The sequence below is a fragment of the Perognathus longimembris genome, chromosome 16, assembly GCF_023159225.1.
Source record: "Perognathus longimembris pacificus isolate PPM17 chromosome 16, ASM2315922v1, whole genome shotgun sequence".
Classification (NCBI taxonomy): domain Eukaryota; kingdom Metazoa; phylum Chordata; class Mammalia; order Rodentia; family Heteromyidae; genus Perognathus; species Perognathus longimembris.
The window spans coordinates 55,125,842-55,141,031 of record NC_063176.1 but is presented as its reverse complement, the minus strand read 5'-3'; the positions used below and the strand labels follow the sequence as shown (position 1 = coordinate 55,141,031).

General features: G+C 53.3%; 1 protein-coding gene across 1 annotated transcript in view; it reads right to left on the bottom strand.

Moving 5' to 3' along the window:
• The window catches only part of Slc2a9 (solute carrier family 2 member 9), a 48,182-nt gene that overhangs the window by 22,982 nt on the left and 10,010 nt on the right, over nt 1-15,190 (bottom strand). The window contains exons 3-5 of the mRNA XM_048364220.1: nt 13,333-13,493; nt 8,334-8,458; nt 4,576-4,721 (exon numbers count right to left, since the gene is read on the bottom strand). Of these exons, the coding sequence (XP_048220177.1) occupies nt 4,576-4,721; nt 8,334-8,458; nt 13,333-13,493 (432 nt within the window). The remainder of the gene's footprint in view (nt 1-4,575; nt 4,722-8,333; nt 8,459-13,332; nt 13,494-15,190) is intronic.

The following is a 15,190-nucleotide window of genomic DNA, read 5'->3' as shown; positions in this document are numbered from 1 at the left end:
CTCGTTATGTCTGGGGCCCAGCTTTCTCTCTGCAGAAGGCTTCCCAGAAGCATGATCTCAGTGATGGAGAACAGACTTGGGGCAGGAGAGGAGAGGGCCCTCCCTGGGAGCCAGGATAGGGGGAGACTTCCGTGCGTAAGTCAGTAGCCAGGTGAGCTGGATTTGACTTTTTTTCTTTTTCTTTTATTTATTTTTTATAATACTGACAATACTGGCTTCAACTGAGAACCTCAAACTTCATAGGCAATTACTCTACCTCTTAAGTCATGCCTTTGTTTAGATTAGGAAATTTCCTCCCTTCCCTTCCCTTCCCTTCCCTTCCCTTCCCTTCCCTTCCCTTCCCTCCCCTTCCCTCCCTCGCTTACTTCTTTCCTTTCACTCTCTCTCTTTTAGAGAAACATTCTTCATCAGTCTCAAATCGCACATTGCACATCTTATTGAGAAACACACATAACTGAAAGCAAAATGCCACTTTGGCCAAGTCCCACAAATGAGGAATTTTAAAGTAAATGTCGAGGTGATAATTATGGACTGGGAGAACTTTGTTGTTGAGAATGACATTTAGAGGGTTGGGTGTTTGTCCTTTCTATCTGAAAACCATGTATATCTTTATAGGAAAATAAAGAATGTGGAAAAAAATATATATATATATTTTTTGGCCAGTCGGGGCTTGACCTCTGGGCCTGGGTGCTGTTCCTGAGCCTCTTAGTGCTCAAGGCTAGTGCTCCACTGGAGTCACAGAGCCACTCCTGGCTTTTTCTGAGTGGTTTAATAGAGATAAGAGCCTCACAGCCTTTCCTGCCAGGGCTGGCTTCAAACCACAATCCTTAGATTTCAGTCTCCTGGGTAGCTAGGATTACAGGTGTGAGCCCCAGGACCCGGCTCTAGTTTTTGTTATTTTTCAGACAGAGCCTCACACTTCTGCTTGGGAGCAGCGGTGGACTGCAGTCCTCCTCCCACCTCAGCCTCTCTGTGGCTTGGGTAAGATGACATCATTACACCTGGACTGCCCTTGGATGGTGATCTTCCTCTCTCCACCCCGTAACGAGCTGGAATTATTACAGACAGGAGCCATGACGCATGGCCTTAGAGTCATTATTCCCAAGAGGCCTCTAGGTGGTGGGGTGGGTAGGGCGGGACTTAGCTCCAGAAGGTTCTGCAGTCCTCCGTGACCCCGTGGCTGCTGCTAGCACTGTTTCCCTTCCAGCCCCAGCTACCCGCCACCCACTCACAGAATAGCTAACGAGTCATTTTCCCCCGAGGCTGTCTTCCAATTAGAACAGCGAAGTTCAGACAAGCTTCAAAGATTTTCCTTAAAATCCCAGTTGACAGGACTTCAAGAGCGATTACATTTATCTTTCTTGCCCTTCAACCTTCCTTATCTGGAGAGGAGACACCAGCTGAGTGGACCGTGGGGTTTAAGTGCCCCAGCCCGGGGCTCAAACCACCACCCAGCATTAGACATCAAGTCAGCACCTCAAGCAGGCAGGAGTCCCAGCGCTTCGGCAATGCCTCAGCTTCTCTGGCTGGCAGTCAACGGGCAGGCTGGGCAGGTGACTCACTTGAGCCACAGTATCCGAGCACTCAGAGTGACCGGATACACAGACTCACAGAGGTGAGTCTGGAGGTGATGGATGGGGAGGGCTCTGTGGTGCTCTTGGATGGAAGGAAACATAGAAAAGTCAAGCCAGGCTCCTCAACCTAAGTCCAGAGTCAAGAGAAATGTGTGACCCCCGCCCCCTCCCCAGTGAGGGTCAGCCCAGGACCGTAGATCTGCATTTGGACCAATGACAAACACGGAAAGATGGAACCTCTGGCCTTGGGCCTGGCAAAGACAGGCGGAAGACCCCCTGAGCAGCTTGCAAATCTAGAAGAGGAGTCTTGTTTGAGGGGAGGCCGAGGCAGGCACAGCGAATTCTTGTGTCTAATCGGAGAGAAGGTATTGAAGGAGGGAAGGGCCCCTCTCTCTGGGCCTTGAAGGATGGAACAGTCAGAGGAGATGGAGGAAGGAGGCAGAGGAAGGAAGGGGGAAGGAAGTGGATGCTGGGAGGCGGGACCTAAACTGCGATCTCCAGGGATGGGGTGGAGAGGGGGGTGGGGAGGGCAGCTCCTCTGACCTCCCAGCCGTGGGGGGATTGAATCAGGGAGTCTGACAGAAATGACAACTGTGGGAGACCGGCCTTAATCCAAAGCCTGGAATGGGGCTGAGGAACCCCGGGTAACAATCCCCACCCATGTCGCCAACTTGCTGTGGCTTAGCTACTCCGAGAGGGAGGAGGGAGCTGGGTCATGGGGCCTTGACAGGCGCAGCGCAGGTGGCAGGTCCAAGCCTCCCCCTCGGGAGCCCCGAGCATTAGAGACAAAGGTAAGGGGAGAGGTTTCATCTTTTGGTTTTCCTGATTTAAAAAAAAAAAATGCTTGCAATCAAGTTGTGTCATGACTGTAGAGTAAAGCCAAGGTCGGTTGCACGTGGATGAACGAAGGGTTTGAGCATGTCCGTGCCTCCTGGACTTCAGAGATTCGGCTGCAGGGGTATCTGGCAGGTGGGGATGGGAGTCTGTACTTCCAGCAAATTCCCGCACAAGGCGTGTCAGTGGATAGCCCCGCCCTGCCGCATTTTGCCACAGCTGTGAGGTCAGTGAAAAAAGCCAGGCACTGTCGTTTCCAGATACCAGACTCCATGTGTGCCCTCCAACTAGCACCCTTCCCTTGGGGGAGACTCTGCCCCCCATTTATGGCCTACATTGCTCCTACATCTCTGTTCATACTTCAGCCCACGATTCCCATCTAAGTTCCTTCTTCCTTCATCTTTGCAAGAGACATGGCTAAGCAATATGCTTTCAGAAATAACACGTGGAAGCACAAAACGTCACCGGCACATTCAGTCACCACCTTGTTTTGTGGTGGGTCTGTCTGACTGAATTCAGGACACCACCGTGAATTCCCACACGTGGCTCCTCTCTCTCTCGTGGCCTCATCAGCGAGCTGACACGCTCCTCACCATTCCCCCCAGCCCGTGCCTTTCAGAGGGACTCCCTGCGTTGAAGCAAAGCCTTACAGGCTTTCTCCCCCTCCCCAAGCTTCGTTATCTCCATCATTGAAGGTAAACGAAACAATACGGTCAAAACAGAGCGCATGAAATCCTGACCCCCAGTGAAATAACTGCGAATCTCACTTGGCTGGAACGCCATATGTCCACAAAGGGATGAAGGCAAAGACTTCGTGTGATGTCCTTCCTGGGTAAAACAGTCAAAGATTCACCTTCCCAGAGCATGAATTTGGAAAACAAAGCAGAGCGGAATATTAACTGAGCCTACGAACGCATCTTCTAAGTCAGAGCCAAGATCGTCCAGGACATTCAAAGTGAGGGGAAATAATGTTGTTTGGATATATATAAAACGTCCCTCCGAAGACTCATGTGCTCCAAATGCAATATTCAACGGAGGCTTGAGAAGCGATGGGGTCCTAAGGGCTCTGACGTCATCAGCGATTAATCCACGATGGATTTACACACTGGTGGGATTATTGGGAAGTGATGAGAGCCGGAAGACAGCGCCATCTGCAGCAATGTCCCTGGAGCATGTCTTGGGAGGATACCTCGTCCCTGGCCCCGTGTCCCCTTGTTCTGTCTGTCCTTCTGTCTCTCTGCTTCTGGGCTGCCATGAGGGGAGACGTTCCCCCATCCGTGACGTTCTGCTTTCGCACAGCCCACAGCAATGCAGCCCGCCGACCCTGGATGGAAACTTCTGAAGCAAAAACCTTTCCTCCTTGAAGCTGTTTCTCTCCGATAGTTTTGTCGCATGGTAAAACAACTGACCGACACAAGAAGAAACAGCCTGCAGGCTATCAACAGCGTCTCGGATGCCCCAAGTCCAGGAGGTAGCTTTGGCGGCGTGCCCTTGGCTTTATGCTCATTCCTCACCCTTTCCAGTTTCACAGTCTCCTTGGTCCCCGAACCCAAACCCCCAGATCTTGCTGGCGGGGCGGGGGGAGGGGGGAGCGCTCCATTCTGTCTTCAGGCCTTCATTATTAAGTAATTATCATTGGTGTTCTCTTTCTTAGGATTCCTTATCATCTCCCAACCCCCCAGCCTCAACTGCCTGACTCCTGCTCACCTGGAAGGGTTTACTTCTGAGGCCTCTTGTGGGAGTCATCTTGGACTCCTCACCGGTTTCCACACAGAAGGACACACAGAAAGCGCACCCCTGGCCCAAGAGTCTAATTCTGCCCTTCCTGTTCCCAAACACCCAGCCAAATCAGAAAAAAACAAACAAACATGTAATCACGTATTTAGGGAAAAGAATGACTCACGAGGGAGGTAGAGTCAGCTAAAAACCTTGCAAAGATGCTCCTCTCTCTCTCTCTCTCTATCTATATATATATATGTATATATAGAATGAAATCTGAACAACGCGTACGCCACGAAGCAAGCAGCTAGCCAGATCTGTTTATAGGGTTTGCCAAGGAGAGGCCATGGCTAAGCGAATTTCAATGGCGTTGCTAACCATAGGTGGAGCGCGCACGTGGTAACCGCGAGGCGAGCGCTACCCTGGCCGGCCAGGAGGCGGCGCTTACCTTGCCCAGCAGCTCGGGCAGGCCGAGCAGCTGTCCAGTGAACACGCCGACGCAGATGAAGATGGCGGTCATCTGGCCCGTGGCGCCGCGGATCTCCTTGGGTGAGATCTCGTTGAGGTACATGGGGAGTGCACTGAGGGCGATGCCTGAGGGGGAGGCGTGCAGTGGTGAGCCAACGGGGCGCACCTTCAGGTCCCAGCCCCCCTCCATCCCTCCCAGCCCCCCACCTCGCCGGCTCTGCTTCCCTGGAAGTTGGTGGTGGTGGTGATGGCGCTAATGATGGTGGTAGGGACAGCGATGATAATGTAACGACGTCAAGGATGATGGTGATGACAAGGTCTCCATCAGGGTGGCGGGGAGGAGCCCTCGGCAGGGCTGACCCCTGCCCTGCGCCCCCGGCCTCTAGAACTATGCAACTGCATCCCTCTGTGGTCATGAACCACGCACCCAGAATCAACACACTTCTTCTCTACCGAGTGATTTCCCGATAAACACGGTCTAAGTCACCTAGCCCGCCCACTGTGCTTCAGCTCTTCACCCTGCCTGGGGTCCCTCATAGCTGTTCAAGTTGCGCGGACACATAGCTGTCCTCTTTTATTCTCAAGGATTCATTCCTCAACCTCAGCGGATGTCTGACACCGCGGATAGTGCCCACTCTATATCAATTTCGTCTTCCCCTATCCGTGTACTAACGGACAAGAACATAGGTGAACTGACAAATCGTGGGCAGTGAGAGATTCACAGGCTAGACTGTGTACATGCCTGTCATCCCCGCTCCTCAGGAGACAGAGGTACGGAGATGACGATCCGAGGCTGACCCTGGGGGAAAAACGTGTTGAGACTCTATCTGAAAAATAACAAAAGCAAACAAGGCTGGGGAGGTGGCACAAGTGGTAGAGTTCACATCTAGCAAGCCCAAAGCCCGGAGTTCAAACCCCAGTGCTGTCAAAATAAGGATGAACAATAACTAAGAACAAAATAGAAAAATGTAATAATACGTGCGAATGAAAGTTAGTTAAAACGTATTATTTCGGGAATTTCCCATGTAATGTTTTCTGATAACTGAAACTGTGAATCTCTGAAGGCAGCCGACATGGACTTGAACCTGGAACTGTGCGCAAGCTTAGGAAGGCCATGCCAGGAATGTATCCAACACAATGAACTTTGCTATTGACATACATTTTCCTAGGACAGCATACCAGGCCCTGTTTGTGTCAATGTAAAAGATGATGTATTTGTTTCTTCTTTGTTTTCTAGGGAAAGTCCACAGGAAGATGTCCTCTAGTCCAACATTCAGGAGAACTCAGCCCATCAGTAAGTGTTTGAGCCTTCTGCCTTCTGGAGTTCTCCACATTCATGGCTGGCTTTCAGTTCTTCACTATGCACACGCTGCCAATCGAACTCGTGACCAGCAACTCTCCTTTCTTCCTGGGCAACTTCCCTCTCCTTAAATGCCCTCACCTTCCTTTCTCTGATCTGGGAGGGTTTGGTGAGAATGAACAACAGCAACTTGAGTCGTGTCATGGCTGCAACAGATTGTGTTCCGGAAATCAGGAGTGTGTGTGTGTGTGTGTGTGTGTGTGTGTGTGTGTGTGTGTGTGTGTTTAATTTTAATTATCTCCTATCCTTTCTGCTTAAAAAAAACACATCTCCTTGGGATGGGATCTAAAGGACATTCATTTTGAATGTGTGGTGTGTTAAAAGTGGCATCTGTCTTTGAATATGGCTTATTTTTAGTTACGGAAATCCAGAGTGTACCCAGCACCCGTAATTGGCATTAGCAAGTACTACAAGCGACGGGAAAGGATCTGAATGGATAAAATAGAGCATAAAGACCAGGAGAGAGCAGATCTTGGCAACCTCAGACCGCCTGGCTCCGAGGCCGGAGGGTCTGTGAGCCAGGCCCCTTGCCGCAGCCGTCATGCTATGACGTCACGCTATCACGTCGTGCTGTGACGTCCCGCTATGACGTCAGGCTATCACTATGCCTGGGCTGCAGACAGGTGAGAGGGTACCAGACAAGGTGCAAGGCAAGGGTGCTATATCAGGGGTTGCTGCTTTACGCAGCCGAGCTGAACCAACACAGGTGATGACATCTTCCCAGGCGAATCACAGAGCCCAGATGATCCAGACCTGCTGCCTTCATCTTTCCCAGTCTCGATGACCTCAGGGAACTTGGGAAAGGTCAGAGGTGACACAGACGCCACGTCTGATAAACACAGGCATCGCGAAGTTCAGCCCTTCTTCCTCAGGGTAAGAGTCTTTCTTGAGCTGGCCTTTCCTTCTGAACAAATACGAAGACCAAGGAGTAATCTCATCTGGAGTGTGGCTTATGACAAAGTCCTGAAATGATTCTCCTGCTTACTTCCAACTCCTTGCTCATCTGCTCCCCGACTGAGAAAAGTGTGTGTGTGTGTGTGTGTGTGTGTGCGTGCATGCGTGTGTGTGTGTGCGTGCACGCACGGGCCCTCACAATCTCACTTGGCTTTTGTCTTTTGAGGCTGGGACTCTACCGCTCGAGCCGCAGCCCCACTCCCGGCTTTTTGCTAGTTAAATGGCGTTAAGAATCTTAGAGACCTTTCTGCCCAGGCTGGCTTCAAGTCACGATCATCAGATCTCAGCCTCCGAGGGGCAAGGATTACAGGTGTGAGCCAACAGCATCGGGCCAGAGACGTATTCTTACCGGGTATCCAGTTGTTAAAGAGCTCTCTGTGAGAAGGGAATCAGCCTTCCATGAGCTCACCCAGGTTCCAGGCAGTATCTAGCTGTGTGAAGGCGTGTCTACGCGTGTGTGTGTGTGTGTGTGCGTGTGTGTGTGTGTTCTATGCATAGCTTCAGGGAGGGCAGCAAGCACAAGGATCCTAGCCACCAGGGCCACGGAAATGGATCTTCCCACGAGACATGTCTTTCCAACGAAGGACGGCCCATACCTGACCCCGGCCAGAGTAAAATAAAACCCCGAGACACAAAGCCGCCACGGCTCTGGAGCCGGGCCCCTGCTTCAAGGCTCATCTCGCTTGCACTGTGCTGGCCGTTGGCTCCCCTTTTCGTGACGCTCTGCATCCTGACTGGCTTCGCTGCGTGACTTTCCTGCAGCCCTTCCGAGCAGGGATGACGGGCGTGGAAAATCAGCCCGGGCGACCGCGCACCTGGCAGTCGGAGCGCCCGTCCCCTCCCGCGGCCAGCCGCACGGTGAGCCCCAGTCCTCATCCGGCTCCGCTCCCTGCTCCCCCTCGCCCAGCCGGCTCCCAGCACGCCCGTCCCCCCACACTTCCCGGAACGTGCCAGGCACCCTTCCACCTCAGAGCTCTGGCTCCCTCTCCTCGCGGCTGGAGAACCCGTTCCCCGGGTCTCAGCTCCGTTCTCATCCCTGCTTCTCCTCCAAACGGTCTTCCCCGACTGGCTTTTCTAGAACGAGAGCCCCCAAGCCCCTGACCTGCCTTGCGTTCGTTGTAGCTGTCTGCCTGCCCCAGGAGCAGATCTCCCGTGGTGTCCTCAACAACTACGACACCCGCCATTGTCTGTGCCACTGATGCCGTGTCTACAGAAAAGCACCGGCGAGTCAGAGGCCCAGGCGGGAGGCGCAGCCCTCAGACGCACGCTCCAGAAACCGTGGGCAGCGCTGGGGTAGGAATCTGAGGTCTTTCGGTTTGACTTCAGCTTATTCAACGAAGCGGGTAAAGCGTTGCTGGACGGATGCTCCACCCTGGGGCTCCATTCCTGCTCCTGGCCCCCTCCCCCACCCCGTGACCTCTCACCTCCATCCACACCCATGATGAACCGCCCCAGAATGAGCATTTCAAAGGCTCCCGCCAGGTGAGAGCAGGCCATCAGCAGGGCAGCGGAAATCCCAAACGCGTTGTTGACCAGCAGGATGGACTTCCTAGAGGGAGAGGAGAGACCGTGAGGCGGCTCAGCTCAGCGCGGGGCCAGCTGAGGGGCGCCCTGCAGAAGGGGGAGAATCCATCGGGAGCCCGGGCCCCGCCCCTCACGGCTCAGCCAAGCGTTCTTCGTGCACAATTTCCCGTTGGGCCACAGGAAACTGGAACCCAAGCGGGCAAAGCCACCGATCAAGGAGACTCCCGAAGACAGCGGACGACGGTCCCTGTGGCTGGCTGGTTTACCCTCTCCTCGCTTCCTCTCTGTCTGCCCCGCGCCATGGGCTCCCTTCCATTCTGGGGTTCTGGTTTCCGGTGGCCGGCCAGAGGCCTCCTTGCGTGACGGATCTCATGCGTCTGGCTCACGTGTCCCCCCAACACGCCGCCTGCGGTGGCCGCCCTCGCACGCACAGCCTTATTTGTACTTGTGGCGTAGACAAAAGAGTGACTCCCAGAAGCCATGTCACGTCCTGGCCAGGCAGCCTGGTGCTGTCGGTCCTGGGTCCCTTCTAGATCTATGGGTAGGAGACACAGAGGCCCCAACATGCCACCTCCAAAGAGGGGACTTGAGCGGCTCTGCCGTGCACAAATGGAGTGACTTTGGGCAGGTTTCTTAGCCTTGTTTGCTTGCAAAATGGATAACAACGCTGGTTCTGCAACGTATATAAAATTCTGAGGGTGGCATGTGGAACTTGTTTGAAGCCTCAAGAGATTGACAAATCCAAATCCAAATCCAAATAGCCCATGCACAATTCTTTGTATATAGTTACCCTATCTTGTTACCTCGTGTCACACATGGAAGAATAAATCGAGCCAGGTGCTAGTGGCCCCCGCCTGAAACCCTGTCTAGCTACTCCTGGGGCTGAGATCAAAGAATTATAGTTCAAAGCCAACCTGAACAGAAAAGCCCAGGAAACTCTATTTCCAATGAATCAGCAACGAGCCAGTCTGGAGGCATGGTTCAAGTGGTAGAGCTCCAGCCAAGGTAACACAAAGCCCCGAGAACAGTCACCGGCCCCTCTCCCCAAATCCACAAGTATCTGAAGTCAGGGCCACGCAGTAGTAAATAAATGTCCTAGCTTTCCAGTAACAGTGATACTAAGCAACCTGTATCCCTAGCTATCTAGTCACTCACGGTCCTTCATTCTTCCCACATTCATTCATCTACTCGTTCATTCACTTACACTTATCCATCCAACACACAGTTGCGTGTGCAGACCAGGCTCTGGCACATGGCAAAGACTACCACAACGTCCGTGATCTCATGTTCTTCCAATCAGCGTGTGTGTGTGTGTGTGTGTGTGTGTGTGTGTGTGTGTGTGTTCCTTTTGGGCTGGTTCTGGGACCTGAACTCAAGGTCTGGGTGCTGAGCTTTTCTCACTCAAGGGTATCTCTGTACCAGTTGCACAATTCCTGGCCTTTTCTGAGTGGTCTATCGGCGATAAGAGCCTCTCACAGACTTTACTGCCCAGGTTGGCTTTAAACCCTGATCCTCAGATCTCAGCCTCCAGAGTAGCTAGGGTTACAGTCTTGAGCCACCAGTGCGCGGCTCAGTAAGTTTTTTTTTTTCTTTTTTCACACAGCATGCCCGCGGTTATAGGTATTGTAGAGACAATTGAAGCAGGGAAGGGGATGTGATTTTGCCAGTGGTGGTCCTGTGTGTGAGCACAGACCTAAGAAAGAGAGGAAGCGGGCCGGGCAGGCGGCTAGCGACAGCTCTCTGGGCAGAGAGGTCCAAAGAGCTGGGCTTGGTCTAGTTCAGAACCATCCCTTAGGTGATTCCAGCTGGAGACGGACGGCTGAGGGCCCGTCAAGGAGAGGGGTGGTGGAGGGTTCCCGAAGGCTCCTCCAGCCGCCGGGAGGGCTAGGTTTTCCCTCTGGGAGAAGCAGGCGGCCACTGGCCGAGGCCGAGGAAAGCAGCGGTGCCGCCGGCCTCGTCCTCGAAAGAGCAGTCAGAGTTGCGCATCTGGATCTGGCGGGTGGCGAGGTGGGATGAAATCCTGTTTCATCTGGAGGCGGGAGTGGCTGGGATCTGCCGGCGATGGGACGGCGGTGGGGAGGTAGAGGCGCAAAGGGCGCTCCCGGGGCTCCGGCCTGAACCTCGGCCTCGGCTAGGATGACGCCTTCGGTGCTAATCAGGAAATGTGCGCCTCGCAGTCAGGTCTGACTTGCCCCCCTCTACGCAAGCTCATCACGTTAACATATTCATTCCCAAAATAACCCTCGGCCAGACGGCCTCCCAGGGGACAATGGAAACCGTATTTGCAAATAATTCACACACCCGACTCACCGAGGTTCAGAGACGGGGACTTCAGGGCTGAGTTTCCATTCCCCCCCGCCCCCGCCCCCACCCCTACCCCCACCCCAGGATAAGCATAGCCACCCCCACACAGATAAACCAAAACCAAAACAACAACAACAACAACAGTGGCAATTAATTCTGCAGGGAAGAACTCCAAGGACCTCTGGACTTCACCCAGGACCCCTGATTCATTGTTTCTCGAGCTTCTCCCATACTGTAGACTCTTCCCTATACCCCCGCCCCCGCCCCGAGATCAACCCTTAGACAGAAAGGCAAGATGGTAAGGGGAAGCGAGATGGGCCATCAGGCTCTTCCAAGAGGCTCGGGGGAAACTTTGCCGTCACAAGGGGAAGGACAAAGAAGGCCCGAGAGCCACTTTCTCCCCTCCTTCACAGAGCCAGCATCCCTCTGTGGAGGACACAGCGGTCGGTGTTGCTGGCTCAAGTGGGGAAGCATTTCTCATCAGACCCTAGTGAAATGGGGAGCCTCTGGAAATACTAGCTGCCCCCCTCCTCCATACACAGGTTGAACCGCCTCAGTCATTCTTCAGCCACACCAGACCTGGGGTTGTACCTTACGCCCACCTTTCCCCACCCGCCTTGTGTCCATCTATCCCCGCAGCTCCATTGCTTTCCACTGTACCCCGTGAACCTGGGAGAACCCCACCTGGCTGAACCCCACCTGGCTCTCCATCTCTCGGCCACCCATGCCTGCACCTGCTCAGCTTGGCCGGAGGAAATACAGCCATAGTGACAGTTCATCTGAAATGCACGACCACCAACCCCAAGAGGCTTTACGGCTCCCAGCGTTGGTCTTACAATTTCCTGGTCCATTCATCACCCTGACCTCCAAAGGGAGTATTTCAGGTGCCTGCTCTCTCTGCTTTTCCTCATTTTCCGTGGATGATCTTGCGTGCAGTCCGTTAAAGACACAGAAGTGATTCCCCAAACCCTCAACGTACTGCCCTAACCGCTGTGTATCCATAGACCTGCCCCCCTCAGGTCCCCAGACTGTCCTTACTCGTAGCCGGTCCCTCCCTGCACGTTTTGGCTACTTCCCCATTCCTGTCCACATACTCTAGGATATTTTTCCAGCAACTGTCTTGCGGTTAATTTGTCCCTCTCTACTCAAATGTCTTATTCACATGGCTTTAACCTTCCAAGAAAACACACACAAAACACCTCCGTCCCACATCTTCCCCTTTCTTGTACACTACTGCCTCTGTTTCCCTTTTCACACTTCACCCCGTCGCCGGCCCCTCTCTCCTCTCTTGATATCCAAGGGGTTACTGCTCCCACTGCGCCCTTGAAATGACCCTTGTCAAAGTGACCAGTGGCCTCCTGGCTGCTAGATGCACGGAGCAGGGCTCAGTCTTTGCCTTCGCTGCTCAGCAGCACTGGGCAGTGTGGACGTCCTTCCCCTTCCGTCCATTCCAGGATGTCATTCAGCACCAGCCTGTCCCTGCCCTCTTGGCTGATCTTTACTTTGGTCCTTCCCTCTGAGCACCAGGGGCTACTAGCTCAGAGGAATGCAAGGTTGGGATCTGTTGAGCACTCCCTTGGTATGGATGTCATGGGGATAATAAAGACGCTGGGCAAGAGGGACAGGGTTCTATTTATGAAACTCCTAGTGACATTCACTCCATCCATCTCCTCCAGCACCTGGAGCATTCCCTGGAGAAAATGGAGATCATTGCTCCTTACCTCCCATTTTTAGAGGGTTGGAAACTGAGGTGCAGATATAGAAAATGATTTGCCCAAGGCCACCCCACTAGTAGTGGAAGAATCATGACTCTGCTCAGACAGGAAATTTGCAGACTCTGTTCCCACACGCCTTCAAAGCTCCCAGAAAACTGTTGTCCATAGCAAGGACGTGGAGAAGATACAGAGGAAATTTATCCATGGTCTAATCTGCCTCAAAAGAAGGCTTTGTGTCAAAGAAAGGCAAGAGGAATGGAGCTCAGGAAGCCAAGTGTGTGACTGGAGAAGGCCTGGGAGGGAAACCTCAGTGTGGAGTTTGGATATGCACCACATCTTTACGTGTGAGCAAACGCTTTGAAGCAGCCTAAACATCTATCAGTCAGGGAGCCGTCGAGCAGATGACGAGCCCGTTATAAAATGGAAGGTCATCTGAACAGATGATTTTCTTCCAGCGTGCGGGGAACAGCCCGTCGCCGAAGCTCTGTGCTCAGAGTTCTCCGTTCTCCTCCCTCCCACTCTCCTCTGTACCCTGGTTGCTAGCCCTCCTTGACGGCTCCCTAGTTTTCTGGCTTCCACTTGGGTTTGACCAGGGGAGGATCTTACAGAAGAGTGGGGAGTGGGAGAAAAGGAGGGGCTCTTCACCCCTTATTTGAGTTTTACAGTTCTAGCTCGGTCCAGCCCCTCCACAGCTCCAGTTCTCCTCAGCCCTTCATCCTTAGCCTCTGCTCACCTCCGGCTCTGGAACCCTAGCTCCTCCCCTTCCTCTTCGGGTGTTAAAGTCCCCCCACCAAAGCTGAGAGGGATTGTGCTGCCGGCTGGGGCTTTGAGGACCATGTAGACATAGTGCGTTCATGACGGAGGGAGGCGCCGTACTGACCTCCCGAGAGCTTTTCCGATCATCTTCACGAACACGGTCCCCACCAGTCCACCGATGGCGAATATGGACACAGTCACAGACCAGAGCAGAGTCAGAGTGTCCGGGTCTGGGGGATGTCCGTACCGTCTTTCCCACACGCCACTGTAAAAGGCCTTGATATACTGAAAACAAACAACACACGGTGTTAATTCCTTCTGTCCTCTCCTGCTGCTGCTTGGAGAGTTGAGGAGTGTGCGCGTGTGCGTGCGTGTGTGCGTGTGCGTGTGTGTGTTAATAGATCACTCTCTCTGTGTTCTTCTCCTGGCTGATTCCATGTGAGCTTATCTCAATGGGCTCTCCGAACAAATAACGGGACCGGCTCCCAGTTTCACCTCGTTCTGCAGCTGGGGAACGGATCCTCGGTGACTCGTTGAGGCTCCTCAGAGATACAGGGACTTGTTAGGTGCTAACCCTGGCATCAGACTCAGGGCTGACCGCATTCTCTACCTCAGAGGTGACCCCCTAGGAATGTGTTAAAACGTCACACGCCTCAGGTGGACAGCGCAGACGGAAGGGACAGAAAGCTCAAGGCGCAGAAGCCGGTGACCGCGCGTGGACGTCGAGCAGCTGAAGATGGCTCCGTGGGGTCGAAGGGTGGTCCGGCACCGGGAGGAAGGTTGGGGAACAAGACAGGGGCTGCTTACGCCTGGCTTTGCCCGTGGTCTTTGGAGGCTGCCCTTAATCTCCTGGGCCGGGAGGGGCCACAGGAGGGGCTGGGCAGGGACCAGTAGCCCTCATTTGGGGTTCAAAATAGTCGTTATAGATGTAGCCTGAGGACCACTCCACAGTTACCAAGCTAAGCCAGCGAGGGGGCTCCTGCCTTTGGTGTGAAATAATGAGCCTGACAGATTGTGGTGTGTGTGTGTGTGTGTGTCCTGGAGCTTGAACTTGGAGTCTAGGCTCTGTTTCTAAGCTTTTTTGCTCAAGGCTAATGTTCTGCTACTTGAGCCACAGCTCCACTTCTGACGTATTTCGGCTTTGAACCTCGATCCTCAGATTTCAGTCTCTTGAGTAGCTAGGATTACAGGCGTGAGCCCCACCACAGGGCCGACCACAATTTTTTTTTGGTTTAGTCCCTCAAGGAACGATTGTACTATGACTCATACTAACTAGAGCCTAAACTACAAAGAAATGAGTCAGAGTTGACATAGTTAAAGGAAACTGAGGAGTTGACAGTCCCGGGTTCAAGACTTGCTAGCGCCATGGAGTTGTTCTGTGACCTTGACCCTGTGACCTTGGCCTACTCCATCCAGCAAGGTGTTCCGCCCTTCTGGGCAGTGTCTACAGTGGTTTAGGACCCTGGGCATCTGCTTTGTTCCATTTTCATCCCTGACACCCATTCTCTGCTGGGTGATGGAACAAGTCACTCAGTGTCTTGGGGCCTCGGGCCCCTCATCTGTGAATCCGTGCCTTTTTAAAGGAGTCATGGGGAAGATTTATGCGAGAAGAATATGGAGACAGCCCTGGCTCCGTAGACACACACACACAAAGTCAGAAATTGGGGTGGTTGGTTGCTGGTGCTATGAATACGGCTATTTCTTTATTGGCGAAATAAGGCGTCTAGACGTGTTTATTTCTCAGGTTTAAGAGCCTATAAATAATTCACCATTGTCTCCCAGCCTAAGAACGCACACGCCATCCTTCTGGCAATAAATTAAACTCTGAGAATCCCATCACGCGCACGATGTGGGAATTGCCAGTGGGCGACAGATGACCTTGTGGCCTGCCTCGCTGCGGGAAAGGCTTCTTCCTGCTTCGCTAACCGCCCGCCGAGAACTCATCTACAGTCACGCGCGTGCAGAAGGGCCGGTGACCATCC